Source organism: Vigna radiata, unplaced genomic scaffold, assembly GCF_000741045.1.
Source record: "Vigna radiata var. radiata cultivar VC1973A unplaced genomic scaffold, Vradiata_ver6 scaffold_374, whole genome shotgun sequence".
Taxonomy (NCBI): domain Eukaryota; kingdom Viridiplantae; phylum Streptophyta; class Magnoliopsida; order Fabales; family Fabaceae; genus Vigna; species Vigna radiata.
Window position 1 is genome coordinate 26401 of NW_014542544.1, and position 19527 is coordinate 45927.

The 19527-nt window shown below is 31.1% G+C and overlaps 3 protein-coding genes across 11 annotated transcripts; all 3 read right to left on the reverse strand.

Annotated features, from left to right (window-relative positions):
• Window positions 1-3054: 3054 nt before the first annotated feature.
• Window positions 3055-3978, reverse strand: LOC106780189 (transcription repressor OFP12-like). The gene is made up of 2 exons (XM_022776907.1): window positions 3309-3978; window positions 3055-3216 (listed from the first exon to the last, which is right to left on the reverse strand). Exon 1 carries the CDS (start codon window positions 3894-3896, stop codon window positions 3345-3347), a length of 552 nt encoding a protein of 183 aa, XP_022632628.1. The 5' UTR covers window positions 3897-3978; the 3' UTR covers window positions 3055-3216; window positions 3309-3344.
• Window positions 3979-8953: 4975 nt separating this feature from the next.
• On the reverse strand, window positions 8954-10039 carry LOC106780191 (late embryogenesis abundant protein D-34). The gene is made up of 2 exons (XM_014668449.2): window positions 9658-10039; window positions 8954-9551 (listed from the first exon to the last, which is right to left on the reverse strand). The coding sequence occupies exons 1-2, from the start codon at window positions 9979-9981 to the stop codon at window positions 9102-9104; spliced, it is 774 nt and encodes a 257-aa protein (XP_014523935.1). The 5' UTR covers window positions 9982-10039; the 3' UTR covers window positions 8954-9101.
• Window positions 10040-12192: 2153 nt separating this feature from the next.
• LOC106780183 lies at window positions 12193-15013 on the reverse strand. 9 transcript variants are annotated; one of them, XM_022776893.1, is made up of 3 exons: window positions 14232-15013; window positions 12867-12953; window positions 12193-12530 (listed from the first exon to the last, which is right to left on the reverse strand). In XM_022776893.1, the coding sequence occupies exons 1-2, from the start codon at window positions 14788-14790 to the stop codon at window positions 12898-12900; spliced, it is 615 nt and encodes a 204-aa protein (XP_022632614.1). In that variant the 5' UTR covers window positions 14791-15013; the 3' UTR covers window positions 12193-12530; window positions 12867-12897. The 9 variants fall into 9 exon arrangements, with proteins under 9 accessions (XP_022632614.1, XP_022632615.1, XP_022632619.1 ...); XM_022776894.1 differs by lacking the exon at window positions 12867-12953; XM_022776898.1 differs by lacking the exon at window positions 12867-12953 and having other exon boundaries at window positions 12193-12497; window positions 14232-15011.
• Window positions 15014-19527: the final 4514 nt, after the last annotated feature.

Here is a 19527-nt window from a genome sequence, read left to right on the forward strand (position 1 = left end):
TACTGCAATTGGAATGATGAATAATACCTTTAAGTTTAGAACTTCTCCACCTTTTGTCTTAAAATTTGTTTGATTTCTTAGTTTGCATTCAATATGAATCAATTCATGAACTCCTCTTGCATTGTTTTGCGAGAAAATGAATTAACTAAAAAAGTATTAGAATTATATTCAATATATACTCATTTGTTACATTTTTTATCATAAAGGTTTTCCTATTTATATTTTTCTCATTATGTGGTTTATTATGTTTTATTTTATCCCTTTACATTTCATTTTTCTCATTACAACTATAGTATTTTTTTTCCCACAATCCATATATATATATATATATATAAAGGTATTGTTTAATGTAAACTTATATATATACTATCCAACAACCAGAGATTTTGTCATTTTCGTATTTTAGTTATCTAACTTTTTACTTACTCAAATATGCATGTCTTATGTGAAGTGAAGTGTGTAGGTAAAGGGATCCACTTCAAAGATTTGTATCTGCAACAATATTTGATTCGAATGTATTCAATTAATATAAGATGTTTATATTGGACTCTATTTTTAACTTCTCCTCTACGTTGCCATTATTTTCAATTATGGAAGGGGTCACAGCATCAAATCCTGTTCAAACTTCAATCTTGGTGTGTTTATTTAATAATATTTTGTCGCAATATTTATATGCCTCGTATCGTATTTCTCTTTTCTATTTCTTAATCGTAATTGTGTTCTACTGTACATGTAATATTTCTTATGTTTTATTATTTTGAACCATATAATAAAACATGTTTACCACATTTTATGATTGAACCATTGATGTGCTGCGTTTCATCTTTGGTCAATAAGGGATCTAACTAAATCGAAAAATCACTTTCAGAAAGATACGTTGCGTAGGGTGCTGTCTTCTATCCAAACTAACTACCCATCAAACATAAGTTAAATAATTCATTGAATCCAATTTCTCAGTCACGAATCCTGAATCCCAATAGTAGATTCTTCTTACAAAAGAATTAATATACGTATACCGTAATCTTACAAAAACGAACCTTATAAAGATGAATGTAAGAGAATATATTGAAATGAAAGGGCAAGAGTGTAATCATAAAACTTGTGTACTTACATTTTATGTCAAACGGTTTAACTTAGTTAACCGATTTAAGAATTTTTACCTATGGTAAGAAAGTGGATTTTTTTTTTTCCAAAATATGGGAGAGCGGCTAAAAGTTTAACAACAATCGAGTTTTTTCTTTTAACAAATAATGTGCCTGAAAAAAAAAAAAAGAAGTAAAGGCTTTGTTAAAAGGGGAACTTTGTAAAAGTAATCTTAAACAAATGGTTCGTAACAAACAGAAAAATGTATACGATATATACTTGGTTCCTGTTTTCATTCGAATCTTGCGTGTTTTGGCTTTTCTAGAGCAGTCCTTATCATTACTGTTTCTAATACAGCTATTAATTAAGTCACTGGCGGTGTTTACCAGACATGTTTTATCGTTAAACATGATTTAGTACATTAAGAATGTTGTTTTATTTAGTTAAAGTGAGAAGTGTATATGGAGGTTGGTATACTCGCGTAGGAATATTTTAAACCCTCTCTACTCCCACTCTAAGTTAGCATATATATATGCCATATAAACTTGTCGTCGAAATGAACATTGGCATATAATAATAATGCATACACTTAAAGACAAATAGTCCGGTATATGAACTTACCTAAACCAACTACTTTTAATCCATTCTTTAGCCGCAGTTGTTGAAGCTCTCTTTGGATACTCTTTGTTTGTCCCCAGGTTTCCCCTACAGGGGCAATTAAATAAATAGCAATTATTACGTAGAGTAAACCCCCAAAAAGCTTTTTATGCTCACGCTAAGTAATTCTTGGTCATGGTAAACATATATTTTGAAGACAAACTGGGGATTTGAAGCAAGTTTTGATTTTATAATTGCCTTAGTATTATTGCAGTGTTTGATAGTTAGTACTTTTAATTGGCAAAAGCCAATCTTTGTGCATGTGTTGGTTGTGTGGTTTTTGTATTTTTTTTTTTTTATTAATAAGAATTGAGGGACTTAGACCATTCAGTACCGAAGAGGCACGTAAAGAATTTAGAAGTAAACTAAAATTTGATGTTTAAGGTAGAGGGTTTGGAGTGGAACACAAGTCTTCTACCAACTGATGAGCTAAATCATAGTGTGGCTTAGTAATAAAGACATTGAAAACTGGACATGTGACAAGGGAATGAAAATATGCAGGAAGACACAGCACTGAGTTTGGTACATCAGATTCACTAAACTGTTTGTTTCTTTGGCTGTTGTTATTCACTAAGCAATTTTAATAGCTAGTTTGGTAAAGAACCTTATCTAGTTCTGTTTTTTGTTGTCACTTGTCAGTTTTCCTCTCTCCCTCGTCCTTGATTGTTTTTGTACTTGTTTCTGCTTTTGATGGGTGCATTATTTTCATGGGGTGAAAAAGCTGAAAAGAAGGGGGAAAAGGAAGTCCTGCCACCAACCTGCAACTGCAACCTCAACTCCCTCTCCCTCCATTAATTTATCCCAATATTCCTTTTCATCCTTCCCACGAACACGCTCCAATTTCTTTCCATCAAGGATCAATATCATTGTCTCTACAACCTAAAATCACATCTTGCATATTAAGCTCAATGTGTAAAATCATAGAGATACTCACATACCTGCATTTTACTATTGAAAATTAAAAATCATGATTGCGTTGTGAGGAAATTAATATCTGTGTGGAGGGCATGTGGCTGGAGAGACAAAACAAAGCCCACCATCGTACCTTACTACATACAAGAAAAGCAAGGTGCTCGTGAGTTAGTGTGCAGAATTCCCCTGCTATTCGTCTAGTTGATTATACCATTATAAGGACCACACACACAGCGCCAACAGCAACAAACACAAGGACAATAAACCAACACTGCTTGTCACCCACTATCCCCATCACCAACGTCACACAAAAACTCCAACAAATTTTACACCACGCTTTTTCTTTCAAACCCAGAGACAGTATAGTATACTTTAGTTATTTTACATAATAAGGAACAGAAAGAAAGAAGCAGCAGCACTATATACTCTTTAATACATGATAACGAAACAGCTTCATCGAAATACACACCTGCTTGTCCTTCGTTTCGCTAAATTTCTCTTTTTGATCATCAAAATACAATCGTCGCTCTGGTACCACTTTTACCCAAGACAAAGATACGAAAACTAAGAAAAAAATAAGAATCCCATGAAGTGGATCGCACAACCGCCAATATGTTCTTTATCTGGTAAGATAAAATAACTCGAAACGAACCAACCTCGTGTTAATGAGTTAATGTTTTTTTTTTTTTTGTTTAGGGGAAGTTTCCGGACAGGCTACGGTGGCGCCGGTGGTGGTGGCTGTTGTGCGTCCGACAGGGGGTGGAGGAGAGGAGTTGGAGGACAAGGTCGGTGAAGGCGCGAATGATGTACTTGTGGGTGTGAGAGGGGTTGAGAGCGAGGTAGCATAGGAGAAGTTCGTGGAGGTAGTCCCAGTCTTGGGTGATGTCGACTTGGCGTGAACGGATCATTTCGTGCATTGAGCGGAGGAAATCCACGTAGGGGTTGAGGGAATACTTGGGGACTGTGACGCCGCCGCCCGTGGGGACGAAGGTGCGGGTGTCCGGGGATTCGACGATGGAGTTGGAAGTGCCCGGGGAGGAGAAGAAGAAGCGCTGGGAGGCGAAGACGGAGGCAAAGTCAGGCTCCGTGGAGGAGGAACGGTCGTCGTCATCGGAAGAAGAAGATGGGTGGGTGAAGGTGGTGGAGTTGTCGGTGGAAGGTGGAGGGTGAGGGTGGTGGAGAATGGTGGGGTATTTGAGCTTGAAGAAACAGAGGTGAAGGCGTTTGGAGAACAGAGTGGGCATTTTTGCTTTGGAGAATTAGAGAGAGAAAGAAGGACGAAGGAGAAAGAGTTTGTTTGTGTATGCCTTATATAAACTTCTACAACTGTGTTTCCTGTGTCTCTTCACACTCACCAATCATACACACACATGCTACAACAATTCATGTAAATAAATACTACTTATCAAATTTTTTTTCTATTTTCTTTTTACCCTTAAATTAAATTCCATATTAGTTACGTTATAATAATACTTCTTTTTATCTTTTTCTGGGAGTAAATCAACCTATGGTGTTTAAGGATACTTCTGTTTGATAATTTTGCTTTGTATAGACCACCTTTTTTCTGATAATATTTTACTACCCAAATTATGGGATTTGAAATTTTTTATTCAGACTGGTTATTCGAGTGATTATTAGTGTTAAGAAATTGATAATGCATGTGGTTTCTAAACTATAACACATAGGAATCACTTGTTTTGGAGATTCTGATTTGTGCTCAATGGAGTAATCCATATATACAGATCGCAATAGAACAATGGATTATTTGGATACGGAAGAAATTGGCTGGTCGTAATTAAAATTAATTCAATATTTAATTAGTTTAAATATCTCAATAATCAAGTTTTATCATAAATATAATATTCATTCTAATAAAAAATTAATAACAAAAATTATAAATATAAATTAAATATATAATTGTTAATGTTATATTACACATTTATTATAATATTAACTATTTTACCAATTGAATTTGAGTTTATTTTAGTATTGAGATATTTTTAACACGAGCTTTCAGTCAGTTAAAAAATAGTGTATTTAAACTATATAAATATTATTGTTTCATTTATGGATTAAAATTATCTCTTCATCGTATTTTGAATGCTAAAATGTTTGTTTTTTGTATTAGGGATTCCTGAACGGTAGAGACTAACGGTACTCAAACAACAATAAAATAAGATCGGACGACAATGGCAGGTAAGCTTCCAAAAATGATTAAGGTAAAACACAAATTAAGGATGATCGCATTGTGATTGAGTCGTGATTAAGGTTTCCTTAATCCAAAGTCCATAACCAACACTATAAATACTTTCAAAGATAAGAAATAGACACTTTTATTAATTGCACATTTATTATAGTACTCAGATTACCAAACGGATTATTACTGACTTTAACATCGGAAAACCTTTAGTAAACACCTTCTCAACAACTTAGATGAAGAACCAAATAAACAAAACAGCGGCCTGGATGAAACTAAGTGAAAATTGTGCAAAACTTGAATATCTCGACCCTAAATCAGAACATTTTTATTTTAGAATCTTTTACTTAAGTGGTTACACTATATCAAAGTAAAAATTTCACAGTTCTAATAATAAATAAGTGCCAACTACTGTGATCACTAAATTTTTCGGACTGAACTTCAAATCATTAATGTTTAATCATATTCAATTGATATTAATTATAAGTTCGATGTGTAAGTTACTATGACCTTAAAATAGTTGTTATAATTATTTATGGAGTGGTTGACCTTTTGGGTCATGCATGAAGGGATGATCATAAAGTATAATTATAATATTCTTTTTGTTGTTTTTATGTGATGCATTTGTTGTATGCAATTAAAGATATAGTTTGATGTGAATAGTAAAGAGGTAAAAGATAGAAGAGGTTTGTGGGGGGTAACGCTATTTTTACAGCGTTTGGTGGTCACGGGTTTTCCAATGGTCTTTTAAGGGTATAATTCATAACTTCATTTTTAGTGCAAACAACAAAAGGTCTTAGAATATCTTATGTCACTTCGATCAAGGTAAAGTGCATTCACTCTCAATTTTAAATCATATCCTCGTTTTATTTGCTTAATTTTTTTTAATGGATCATTGTTTTTCAATTAGACACCTTTCAAAATAGGAATTAGATTAATAAAATTATGGGGAAAATGACAAAATTAGTATATGATTTGTTTTTAATACAGGAGAATCCCTGCACTGGACTCCTACACATGGGGGGGTCCCAATGTAGGGCTCAGACCAATTCTTTTCCAAAAAAAAAAAAAAACTTTCACATGATTTTATTTCGATTTTAAAATTTGTCTCATAATGTTATCTCCAAAATTATTTCAGTACTAAAAAGGATTTATTTAAATAGTACAGAGGAAATATTAAATTACAAAATTTGCATATTAAAATAGCATGTATAAGTATGTATTTTAAACGTACGGATCATGTATTTTAAATATAACTTAGAAAAATGTCAAACTTGTCATGCGAACATATATATATATATATATATATATATATATATATATATATAACGTATGTCTATTTTTAACTTGGTACATTTTAATAATATGTATTATAGTAGAAAAAAATACTTTCATATATTATGGATTTTAAGTTTTAAAGTCAAGGATATTTGAATAATTTTAATTCTCAAAACTAAAAAAAAAAATCCAAACCCTCATCAACATTTTCTCTATCATCCTATGGTAGACCCAACTGAAAAAAAAAATAGAAATACTCGTCATTAAACAATTTACCTTTGTAAAAAGTTGAGTCATTGGCATATTCGCCTTCAGGCAAAGGTTCATTCAAGATCTCTTTAATTTCATCATCTACACTAATCTCTTTAATTTTATCATCTGCAGATGTTGAATCATCATCTCTTAAAAAACCTTCAGGCTAATTACCAATTCCTTCTGATGTCATTATGCTTGTGAAAATTAGATAAAATTATATAAGACAAAAATGATAAAATGTAAACTCATTATAAAATTATTTTTTTTTTTGTAAGAAATTGCTTAAAAAGCAATGTTTCTGATTTTTTTTTTTAATTGGGACTATAGTAGAGATGAGAGAGAAAAGGTTGGAGTGAGAGAAATGAAAGACAAAGGATTGAGAGGGATGAGAGAGGTGAGTGAGTCAGGGTTTGGGTTTCTTATTTTTTTAATTTTGAGAATGAAAATTATTTAAATACCCTTGACTTTAAAACTTATAATCTATAATATATGAGAGTGTTTTTGTCTACTATAACCTGATACGTATTGCTAAAATGTACGAACTCAAAAGGATAAGAAAAAGAAAAAAAAAATAGAAGGATAAATAAATAAATACATAAGATGTTATTTAAACAAGTGGGCTATTGAAAACTGATTTAAATAACAAGTGGTTAATTAAAATTTGATCCAGTTTTGTCTTTATTTTATTTCTTATGCTAAAAGATTAAATGAAATTACAAATATCACTGGAAAATCCATCACAAATATATTGAATTTATGTTAGTTTTCTCATTCTATATGACGGAAAATCAATTACAAATATATTTTTTTACATTTTTATAATTATGTGTTTTAATTTATACAAAATATTATTCTTTAAAATTTAAGAAAGATTATGTCTCATAATAAGATTTATGCCTATGGATTTTTTTAATATTTCATTTATTATATATTTAACTTTTTTAAGTTAGTCCTATTCCTCAGATGAAATTAATAGACACCAGAAAAATTGATTCATATCTTTTTCATTTTGCTTTTATTATGATTTTAAAATTTTACTCAATCTTTAATAATAAAAAAAAAGTCGTAATATGAGATAGATTGGTATATTAAAACCTTTCAACTAATTGAAGATAAAAGTTTAGTGATTGTAACTCAGTTACATAAGATGAAAAATAAAATAGTTATTACAAATAATAAACCTATCTTAAAAGAGTAGAAAAAATTAGACAGTCAGTAATTTCAACATCAACATCAAAAGTGACTTTACATATATTTTGTTTGGTTTAAACCTTGAAAATGCATTTATAAATTTCCATATAAAAACGAAAAAGTAAAGTTATTGCTTTGAAACTAAAATTATTTTGGAACTATTTCCATTTTAATCCAAACATACAGTATCATGTGCGAGTGAGCACTGTTCAAAATTTACCAGGTACACCAGTACTATCCTTCTATTCCCTTTTACAAATAAAACAAAAACTGAAATAATAAGAGTAATTTTTAATAAACTACAAAATTCGTAACTTCATAACATATATGTAAATATGAAATTTAATTTCATAAATATTACCATTATTTAATTATGAATTAATACTCTAGATTTATTCTGACAATAACAATTTAAAAATTATCAATATTATCATAATTTATCTCTTTTTCTGGGTAATATTTTACTCTTTCTACAAATTATAATTAAATTCGTATTAATTAACAAAGTTAATAATAATCTTACAATAGTGTACAATTGAATTGTCGTTGGAGTAAATTAATAATGATTAGAGTAATTTAACTCTGGTTATGAGAGCATATTTAGTTTAAAATCTTGAACATGTATAGTTGAGAATTTTCAGAATTAAACTGAATTCTGAACATGTTTTTGATCGAATTCTGGTGTTCCTGCTAAAAAAGATGCTAAGTGCTATTTCGTTTCAAGATTTTATTTAAAGATTTTAAATAAGTTATAATTATTTAGTGGAAAAGATAGGTTAGATATTTTTTTTATTATTATTATTATAGTGTAAATCTTCATACTTTTTATAGAACAAACTCACATTTCATGTTGACTCTCCCAAAGATCTAAACATCACATCTTGTAAAGAGATAGATAGCGTATTTGTAATAAAAATCCATCAAGAAAAAACATTCATGAATCTCCCAAGGATAATCTATTAAAAAGTTACTGAAAAGAAGAAAATTTTGTTGAGTTTCCTAGTTCCAATTATGTTAGAAGTGATTATCACGTAACTCATTTCCTATTTCATCCCTCACCACATCTCCAACATTATAGTATGAAAACTTGCAGTATTACAGCCAATTAATGAATTATATGAATAGCATATTGTGGGGGACAAAAAAAGCCCCCACACTCAAAACTTGTTGCTGTTAATCAGAGTTTGTCTCTAATCTGCCTGTCCCATGTGGCTCAGAGTGTCCTTCGTTCCTTCCTCCTACCATCGAATCACGTGATTGCATTCATCATCTTCGTCCTTCCAATTTCCCACTTCTTTTTATCTTCTCTCATCAAAACATTCTTTCATCTCTTTCTTTTTTTTCAATTTTTAAACTTTTTTTTAACACTTGAAAAATAAATACTTTGCCCATTGGGGGTAGGTAATGATATAGTTGGATGAAACCATAGCATACATAGTAGACTCCTTAAAACTAGATTAGAAACATAAAACAACAGAATAAATAACACCACTCATAACTATCATTCTCAACACACACAGATCACACGTTACTTAACACTTTCATTGATCCTAGCAGCCGCCGCCACCGAAGCTGCTACGCCGCCAGGAGTGGCAGAGGCATCCGGGTTGTTTCTCACCTCAGCACTCGCCACCCTCTCCGCATCTTCCAGTGTCACCGCCTTGTCCGCGGCCAACTTCGCTGTGGCTCCGCTCAAAACGTCCCCCAACTTCATCTTATCCTCATCGCGGGTGCAGTCAGCATTATAAGCAGCCGCCGATTGAGCCACAGCCGCCAGCCCACCAGGCGACGTTTCATTGTTTCCCGTTGCCCTCACCTCCGCCGCCTGAATCGCGGAAGCGTCACTCTGATCCACCGCTTTGTGGCCCACGGTCTGGGCCGTGGCCTCCAACGCCTCCCCTATGGTTATTGCACCCTCCCAAACCGCACTGCCTCGTCCTGTTTGAACCGGGGTCGGTTCAGAATACTGCTGCACAACCTTCAATCACAGAACACATACACAGCTCGCATAAATCTTCTTCTTATTTCTTAAAAGAGTCAGCATTTTGGAAAATAATGACGTTGATGAAAAATAAAAACAGAACCTTGCCGCCGACAGCCTCGGTGATTATGCGTCTTCCAGGGACTCGAGTTTCCGATACTATGACGCCTCGGTCGCCGGCAACGTCGTTGACGTCCAGGTGACCAACGAGGCCAGCCTGTTCGTTCTGAGTGGCGGCGGATTGCATGATGGAAGCTGCTCCGCCGAGTTGGGTTTGTCCCAACACTAGAGTTTCTGCGCTTTGCATCATGGCAGCATCTTCCGGTGCAATGGGCTTATTTGCAAGGTCGCCGGAGACATCGAAAACGTCGCCGTATTTGATGGGGTCTTGGCCTGGTTGTGGACGCCTTGGCTGGTCCTGACTCATCTTCTCCGTTTGATATATTCTTCGAGAATCAAGTTGATTGTGTTGAAATGGTTTTGTAATGAAATTGGTATAAATAAGTTGCAATGGAGGTGGAGAAGGAGAATACGTGGCCAAACGTTACACTTGGCAGCAAGTTCAGTAGTAGCATGGGAACGTGTCAGCCTCAGCCTCATTTCTCACTACCATCTACGTACCTTCTTTTTCCATTTGCTTCCACCAAGCTTTTTTCTTTACAACGTAATTATATTTTTTAATCCTGTGTCACTTTTCTTCCTCTTAAATTAAACATTAAAATGGCGGTGGACGGTGCCATGTAATGCCGTTTAGGTGTTCCAGATATTTCCGCACTTCCTTTGGAGGTGGAAGATGGACAAACTATGCGTCTTTTGACAGAAACTAAATAAACCAATACAGAGTCATCGAATGATATGATATTTTCAAATCAAAATATGTATTTTAGTTCAATGGATAGCTATGATTAATTCAATTTTTCTTACCATTCTCATACTTTGTTTCCTACCACAACATAGAAGGTGGAAAAAATAAGTTCTTATAAGAATTTTCCTCCAATGTTGTCAAACATGCATGTTTGTTTACTTAGTAGAGTATATCTATATCAGTAGCTTTTTATTGTAAATTTATCACCTATCACCGTCGTTTTTAAATCATCTATATGTTTCTTTGGTAAATTTTGTAAACAATCAAAAGAGTAGCAAAAGCACATTTTTTTCTATGCAAATCTTACATTAAGAACGTTTAATTTCAGTTTGACCCTTTTCCATCTCTTCTTCTTTCAATTCATTGTTCTATATTGTTCCTTTAACTTTAGTAGTAGCCTCTGGAGTGACTTGTAAAATGTCCAACATTGAGTAGGCTTTTAATTTGAGATTATAAAAATGCATCATAATTTATTGAAAAAAAATTATTGTTTTAGCTCTCTTAAAGCACTGGACCTTTTTTCTATTAGCATCGGTCCAATTAGTTCTGGGCTTTTGCTTTTTTGGTCATTGTCAGTATCGAAGGACCCAATACAATATTTAAAGATATCCCAGACATTATGATATAAGAGTTTCTAAAAGCATCATTGTCTTTTCATCAAGTCTCTCTTTCGCTATTGACGACATGAGCTTGGTTAATAAATTCCCCCTCTTTAAAAATACAAGAGTATTAAAAGAGTTGGAATATTTTTATCATGACATTGTTTTTTGAAGAAAAATGATGAACTATGGTAGTATAAAGAATGTTTTTTTTAAAAAAAAAACTAAAATACCTTGTATAGAGTTTAAACACAATCATTAATCATTCAATTGAGAAACCAATTAATATAAGCGATTGAAACTGACTGTTTTCTCAATTTTCTAAAATAGAAATATTTTAAAGAGAAATAAACTAAAACTTGCAAAGTATTAAATAATTTGAAGTTAAACAAATAATTATGAAATAAAAGGAATAATTATGAAAAAAGAGGGAAGTGCATATTAATGTTCAAAAGTTAGGTCACGTGAGATTTAATTCCTGCGTTTAAGAAAGGTATATGATCTTTTGATGTTTATAAAACGTACAGAAAACTATTCCGTTCTATTAAATATTACAGTCTGTTTAGATTAATACCACAATACTTCTGAAAAAAAAAAATGAGAAAACAAAACAGATTGTTTTACAAACTAAAATATAGTTTATACACAAATTAAAACTAAATATTTTAAAAAACATATGATCAGACTTTCACAAATGCATAAACTAAACAATGTGATCTCACCTTAATCACTCTTTTTCATGTAAAGTTGACTGAAAGGAGTGAAGAGGAGGAATTGGGTTTAAAATCTAAATACAAAGTGGATTTTTTTTTTAACATTTATGAAGCAGTTGTTAAATACTTGCTATATATATATATATATATATATATATATATATATATATATATATATATATATATATATATATATATATATATATATATATATATATATATTGTACACACAAGAAACAGTATTAGCATTACCAGCATCTATAGAGTATAATCATATTTTAAAAGATTCCTTTCCAATATAAATGAGGCCGAAATGCAGAAAATGAATGAAAGGGATTTATGTCATGTGGCGTAAGGGAGTCATACATAAGGAGTACTGCAGCGTGAAATACTTAAGTTGCGTATTAGTGCATATAAAGCAGTGATCAGACACACTATAATGAGATTAATAGGAAAGTGCGACCCGTAATTAAAGCTCGTGATTCTAATGTACTTTCAACATTACAAAGTGGGCACACTTTAATACTTTAGCAGAAGAGATGAGATTCAAAGGCAGGTATACAAAGAATTGGCATATTTTGTTCAAATGCCAACAAAACATTCAAGAGATTTGAAAAGATGGCCTTTCTTATCTCACATTATGTAAACTGAACAGACTAATTCATCCATATGCAATGTATCATTAACGTATATGAAGCCAACCCCACCGCATGCAGAAAATTGCAGCTATATATCCTCATAACCCCTGTACTTTACAAATCTGCACCTATTCCCAAAGAACATGTCTCTAATGCCACCGCTGGAATTTAAATAAAACATCACACGGGTATAACCAAAAGCAAGGTTATCCTTTCAGATTTACATAGGACACGTCAAAAAAAGACAAACAAATTTTCAGATTTACATAGGACACGTCAAAAAAAGACAAACAAATTAAAAGACACTGTTGTCAGCCCAACACGATACCAATCATAGGCACAACATCTTGAGAATTAGATTTCATTCATTTCCACTACATATTGAGAATATTTTAGTTCATGAAGTGGAAAACAAAAGTTGTCATTAGAAGAATATTTCGGAAAAGATTCCAGGCCACACACTTACAACATCAATAAGATAGTCACTAAACAAATACCTCTACCCGAGTCTTTCATCAAATAAAACCACTATACATTACAATGAGATCCCTTCCATGAGAAAAAGAAAAGCCCTGCCAAACATCCTACAATCCCATGACGGCAAAATAGGAAACTTCAGAGTTGCAGGCATTTTATCATGTGGCTTGAATGCAATAGAAAGAAGATAAAGCGCGTATCACCCCCATCAAGCAACCTCATTAAACGCCTTCCAGTCCAAAGGACCGAAATAAAAATAAACTAACAGTGGAAATCATACAAATAGCAAGTAAAAGTTAAAAAATTATTACATTATTTCCAACTGCTCAGTTCTCTTGATAACCAAATTACCAAACAAGACCTTCCACCATTGTCAATAAACCCAGTTCCAATGATTCTAGGACTTCCTCTCAAACCATCTTCTCTTTGGCATTCTGTAAATTTCTGCTAGCCTCTTCCCTTCCGGATTCTCTCATCTCTCATTTTTTTCTTATTTAAAATATCCATGAACTCTCTCTTCCTCGTACTTAAAAATCACCCTTTATTTCACTCAACCATTTGTCACATCAACCACGTTTTTCTTTTACACACCCCCCACATAAAAAATCTCAATGTGCAGAATCAAGATCCCTTTCCGTATGTTCAAATACTTTTGAAGTCAATAAACTATTTAACATGCAATTAGTTGAACAACCAAATTTGCGATTGAGAAAACATAATAATCTCCTATCGTCTTTTTTCTGCTTCCCCCTCCCTTTCAAACATTAATTTTCAAAGTTATGCTAAAACTGTGTAAAAGTTAACTTTATTTCCTAAAAAGTTTGGGTTGAAAATAATCCAATCCCTTAATAAAAAAAAGTAACACCAAAAATATCCTTTGTGCATAAGCCACGTCATTAAGAGACTAAATTGATGTCTATTTTTCTCTTATTATGAGAACTAATGTCACTCTCCATCTTTCACTCATCATTCAAGATCCAAACTCATCAAGACAACCGTATTCCTCCCTAAAATTTTTCCCACCTCAAGCAAAAAAATTGATATACAACTGCCACATACAAAGTTAACCAATTTCATGACCAGAAATATCTGCATGATGTCTACCGAGAAAATAAAAGAGCACAAGAACACGGTTACACCTATTTACGAAAATTGCCATTGCCATGAATAAACCATTCTCCAGATAGAACATTTTTGTTCCTGATTCAACAATAGCAACAATAAAATTCACAGAGAAACTAGGTCCAACAACAACCTGAAATCTAACCAACATACTAATATGGCCATGTTTGGAGGGCAACAAGAAGTTAACAAAAGAATCATTCATTACCTCACTCACTCACTCATTCATTACTGTACAAGCACAAGTCTACCACGACCCATACCTCTATCACCATCCCCATCTTCCTCTCCGTGCCCCTTCGGCACCGTCACGATGAGCTCACCGTCGACGAACACCGCGCTCGCGAGCTCCGGCCGCGTCGATTCCGGTAACCGGAACCTCCACATATCGAGTTCGAGCTGGTCGAGCGAGAGCTCCACCGAGCCTCCGTCCCTCACCACGATTTTCGTCACGCCAGGGTGGATTTCCACCGTGTGCGCCCTCACGTCGACGATACCGTCGGTCTCCGCCACGAAGCGGAAGCAGTCAGGGTCCTCCTCCACCACCACGTCGGCGTCGGAGCGGAACGGGAGCTCCAGGACGCAGCTGAAGACGTGCGGGAGTCTCCGGAGCTTCTTGCCGGCGATCCCCAACAGCGCCTGCGCCTCTGACATGGGGTTCCCTCCGTCTACGCCGAACTGGATTGAGATGTTGCGTTTTCGCGGAACAGGATGAACCTTCATGATGCTGTTTTTGCTACCGTGTAACGCCGCAGAGGATTGCGCCACCAAAATTAATACCGCGATGATGAAGAAGACGATCTGAGACACCTTTTGTATCATAAAGGAACGGTTGTTCTTGTCCAGCTTCCTTCTTCCCCTTCCTTTTTTGGGCGAAAACCCTAACCCTAATTTCAAATTGCACAGATATATTTCCCTTTTGTGTAGAAAATGTGAGGAGAAAGGGATGATGGAAAGAATTGATAAAATCAGAAGGGAAGAACAGATACGAAATAAGTATGTGCGGAGAGAGATAAAGAAGAGGATGATTCGGACTGTGTTGCCCTTCTCCTTCTTTTTATTTACTATATTTGTCTCTCCTCAATTATTAACCATTATTAACATTTTAAAGCCACTAAGAAACAAAACCACTTGTCAAAAACAAAAACTAACTATTAACAGCACTGAATATTCTAGACCTTCGCACCATCACACAATACACCCACGGCTACAAAATCTCAAATTTTTCTTTTATTATCACTTAATCAAAATTATACATACAGTTTAATGATTAATTATCAGATCAATTTTTGGAATCAGATATTATATATTAATATTAAAAAGAAATATCATGATTAATATTTATTAACAGATCATTCACGCCAAATTAGTTATTCAAAATATAGTTATAATATCAAAATATTTATAAAGAGTCTATATAATTAAGAAAATATTATATTAATTACAAAACAGATATATTCACTCATTCAGCAACTATAAAACTTTGAATTATGTATTTTGGTAGAAAATTTGTATATCTAAACTTTCACACTCAAAGTTACTCTGTTAATATTTTTAGTTAAAATAAAGTTTTTAAGGTAGGATCTCCTGTATTTCTTATTACATATTTCACGTTGTTTACTTGAGATTAAATTATTATTAGAATGATAGAATAACTTTATATTATTGAATTTGTATATTAATATATACATTAAAAAAACACCATTATATAATCTTTCTTCAATATTTCTGAAATTATGTGAAACATATATAATGTTCATATTCATTAATAAGTTTATCATTATCATTTCATTCATGATTATTTGTATGTATATTTATCCATAAATCTATCAATCATTTTTAAATAAACATCATAAACCAATTATCATTTTTAACATTTACAATATCATACATTAAACTTATCATAAAAGAAGATATAAGAAAATAGAATAAGACTCTACAATTTTACTTAATAAAAATAATTACTCACTCAATAAAGCTTAAAAGCTTACTTGCCTAAAAACTAAATAACTTACCACACAAAATAATCACTAAAACTTACAAACTTAAAATTTTCTATAAGTTATCGAACAAAACTTATCTTATCCGACTTAAAATTTTCTAGAACCAATACATATACATATATGACATTATTAATGAAGTGAAATAATATAAATGTGTTGCTTTAATTATATGAATTTATTATGTTTTATAAGAAGATAAAGAATTTATTATTGTTATAAATGAAAAAAAGTATTATATATATATTATTCCGCTGTTTTCAATATTTATTGTGAATTAAATGAACAGGTGATAAAACCTATTGATTTTAACAAGTGGTGGTTAAAATATATTTAATCCAACTAGTTCATTAATTAAAGATAAAGCGCTTTCAACTCCTGCCATTACTTGAAACCCGAAAGGTATAAAATTTGTGATTTTTTTTAAGACATGACCTAAATCAAGTATCAAACCTAATGCATATTGGACTGCTTCAAAATCAAACCCATTATTGTAATTTCATTAAACTGTCTCTTGATTTCACTTTTTGAATGTTTCCATCCAGTAAAATTCCCTCTTCCGCCACTACTTAATTAATGTAGGAAGTGATTATCAAAGAAAGAAAAAAGAAAAGTATGCTAACATCAAAGTCATCTAATTATCTCAATATAGACAAATTTAATTGCATTAATAAACAGATTAAGTAATCATAATTATTGCTTTAAATGCATATTCATTACAATAACTATAACTATCATAGTGCATATTTTATGAATTTAAAACGAAAAATAAAAGACTTCCTAAAAATTCAACAAAAAAAAAACTATATAATGCTATCATATGATATAGTCCTTTTTATAATAATATTATAATAGATTACTTATTCATTCCAGTTCTCGCTTTCTCTCCCTCTTTTTATCTTCTCTCGTTTCTTAAGCTATGATGATCATTCATTTTTCAATCATTTTCGGTACACAAAATATGTTATTATTAAATTCTGTTCCTTCACTTTTAGAAAATTAGAAGATAGAAAAGTGCATACGTTTTGTTGGTTGTGTCATATTGGTTGCCGCGAACCTTCCTACAAAGGAATACACGAAAATAAGTTTTTTTTTTCCTTATTCTTTGTATATTTTATTTAATTTAGTTCTATAATTAGTAAATGGTTTGATTAAGTTTCTTCGTAACATAACAATGTAAAATCTATCTAACCAATTAGCTGTCGAAAAATAAATATTAGCAATTTTAATTTACATTTTATGAACCTTATAACAATACAATAACTATTTATAAACTAACACATTGATTTTAACAAGTGAAAACATTATTTGATTATACTTTTAATATAAGTTCGGAAAGTTATCGTTCTCGTATTTCTTTTACATGTTCATTCATTAAAATTAATATCCATCTTCAATTATTTATTCTCTCCTCTTTCCATGCTTTTTAATCTTTAAATCAAACAGAGTCTAATCTTTTGTGTTTCTAAATTCCTGATTAAATTTCAAAATGATTGAAGATTTTGCCAAATAAAAAACAAAAGAAGTGAATATTTAGAAAATATTTACTTCAAATTATTTGAACGAGATTCGGTAACAGCTGAATTAAACGTATATAGTGCTTAAAATCTCAACCTTTAAAAAGCTAAGAAAATATAAATTAAAAATTGAGCCATTAAATTATTATTACTATGGACAGAAAACATCATTGTAACAGTGAGTTTTGAGGGAACATCACATGAATTTTAGTTGTTTACAAAGAGTACTGTGATTTACTTTTGTGATAGTTTAGAAAAAAGATAAAGCTGACAATAATGATTTTTTAAAAAAGTCATGATTTAAAATTTAAATGGTTCTCAAATTTTTATTGGTTATAAATTTTACTATAAATTAACTTTATATATATATATATATATATATATATATATATATATATATATGTGTGTGTGTCTATATATAAATTTATTTTATAATATAAAATGACCGTTAAAAACTTTGACAATTATTTTTTAAGTTTTTGCTTCTTTTACTTTCGAATACTACTAATGTGTTACAAACTAAAATAATTACTTTTTCTAAAATACAATATCTTTTAATATTTTTATTTTGCAATTTACTAATAAGATGAAAAAAAGTATATATTTATTAGGTAAGAAGAAAGAACGAGTTTTATTTATTCATAATTATTTTTCTTTTTTTTTTATTGTATTGATATATTATAATGTTTGTATAACGTATATGGACCTTTTCAAGATGATAGGAACAATTATGCAGCAATAAAAAGTCAAGGATAATCATATTGTTTTAAATAAAATAGAGTCTGTGACTATGACTGGATTTCAATTGGTATGGAGTACATTTTCTAAGATAATTTAGTATATTAATATATTTAAATTGATTTTATTATTTTACATAAAAAAATAAAATAAAAAAGTGAAAACAAATATTATGATTAAAAAAATAATGTATAATATTCTTAATTAAAATGTTTGAATTAATTTTGTAACTACTAGTTGAATAAACGATTTTTTCTATATTTAAATAAGATAAGATTAGATCAGTAAAGATAATTATAAACCAAGACGAGACTAAATACATCTCAATGAACAAATATATTTATAGAATACTTAATTAATTCTGGGGTCTTTATTAAATTTTTTTTAGCATTTATAATTAAATTATTATTATTATTATTTTTTATTGAGAATTTAAAATTGTTTTAATTTTTAATTAAGTACATGTGGTGTATTGCTTTTTAATTGAATGAGATGTAATTATTATTTTGTTTAGTCATCTATTCATGTGTTAAAAAATATAGGATTATCTGATCAATATACAAATAATATTGTTGTTAACGTAAAACTATAAGTAACTTTTTTAGACTCAATATCACTTTAATCTCATGACTCTCGAAGTTTTACTTAATTTTTTATTTTGCTATTTGTCTTATATTTTTTAGTGATAATATTAATTCTCGTCATTATCTTGTCATATTTTATTAACGTAATAACAAAGTAATTTATCCATTTACATAATAACAAAGTAACATTGTATTACTTTCGTAGAAAATACTTAACTTCGCCTAACAGTGTATCACTCAAATAAATATTTATACATGTTTAAATAAAACACAGTGATCAAAAGTTAATTTCTCAATAATTAAATTCAAATTAACGGTGCAATTAGTGCCATCAAAATGGGCTGAAACCTGTGAGTCAATCAGGTTCACCACGGGTTTGAGCTTAATTGGGTTGGAAAAAATGCGAAAATTTTAAGGGTGTTGCTCCCTCCACCCCCCAAGTGGAACCTGTACATCCCCATTATTTTAATTTATTTTAAAAATATTATACACTTCTCCACTATTTTTTTTATTCCAAAAATACCCTACACCTTTCCTATCATTGACAATCTTTCTCTTTCTCTTTCTCTCTACATTAATGGAGCATTTACATTTACATGACTTAAATCTGAACTTGTGATATATATTTTCTTAAATAAGTTTGATTGAATCTTATTTTTGTTGTTGAATATATTAAATGGTAAAATTTTATTCTAAATTTTTAGAAAAATGTTTATATAT

Bases quoted from the DNA above. Each gene is read 5' to 3' on its own strand.
- LOC106780189 (XM_022776907.1), bottom strand. From the start codon at position 3,896: ATGCCCACTCTGTTCTCCAAACGCCTTCACCTCTGTTTCTTCAAGCTC.
- LOC106780191 (XM_014668449.2), bottom strand. From the start codon at position 9,981: ATGAGTCAGGACCAGCCAAGGCGTCCACAACCAGGCCAAGACCCCATC. The intron at 9,552-9,657 runs GTTCTGTTTTTA...CTGTGATTGAAG, and splicing joins CCGAGGCTGTCGGCGGCAAG to GTTGTGCAGCAGTATTCTGA.
- LOC106780183 (XM_022776893.1), bottom strand. From the start codon at position 14,790: ATGATACAAAAGGTGTCTCAGATCGTCTTCTTCATCATCGCGGTATTA. The intron at 12,954-14,231 runs GTATGGGTCGTG...ATGGGATTGTAG, and splicing joins AGATGGGGATGGTGATAGAG to GATGTTTGGCAGGGCTTTTC.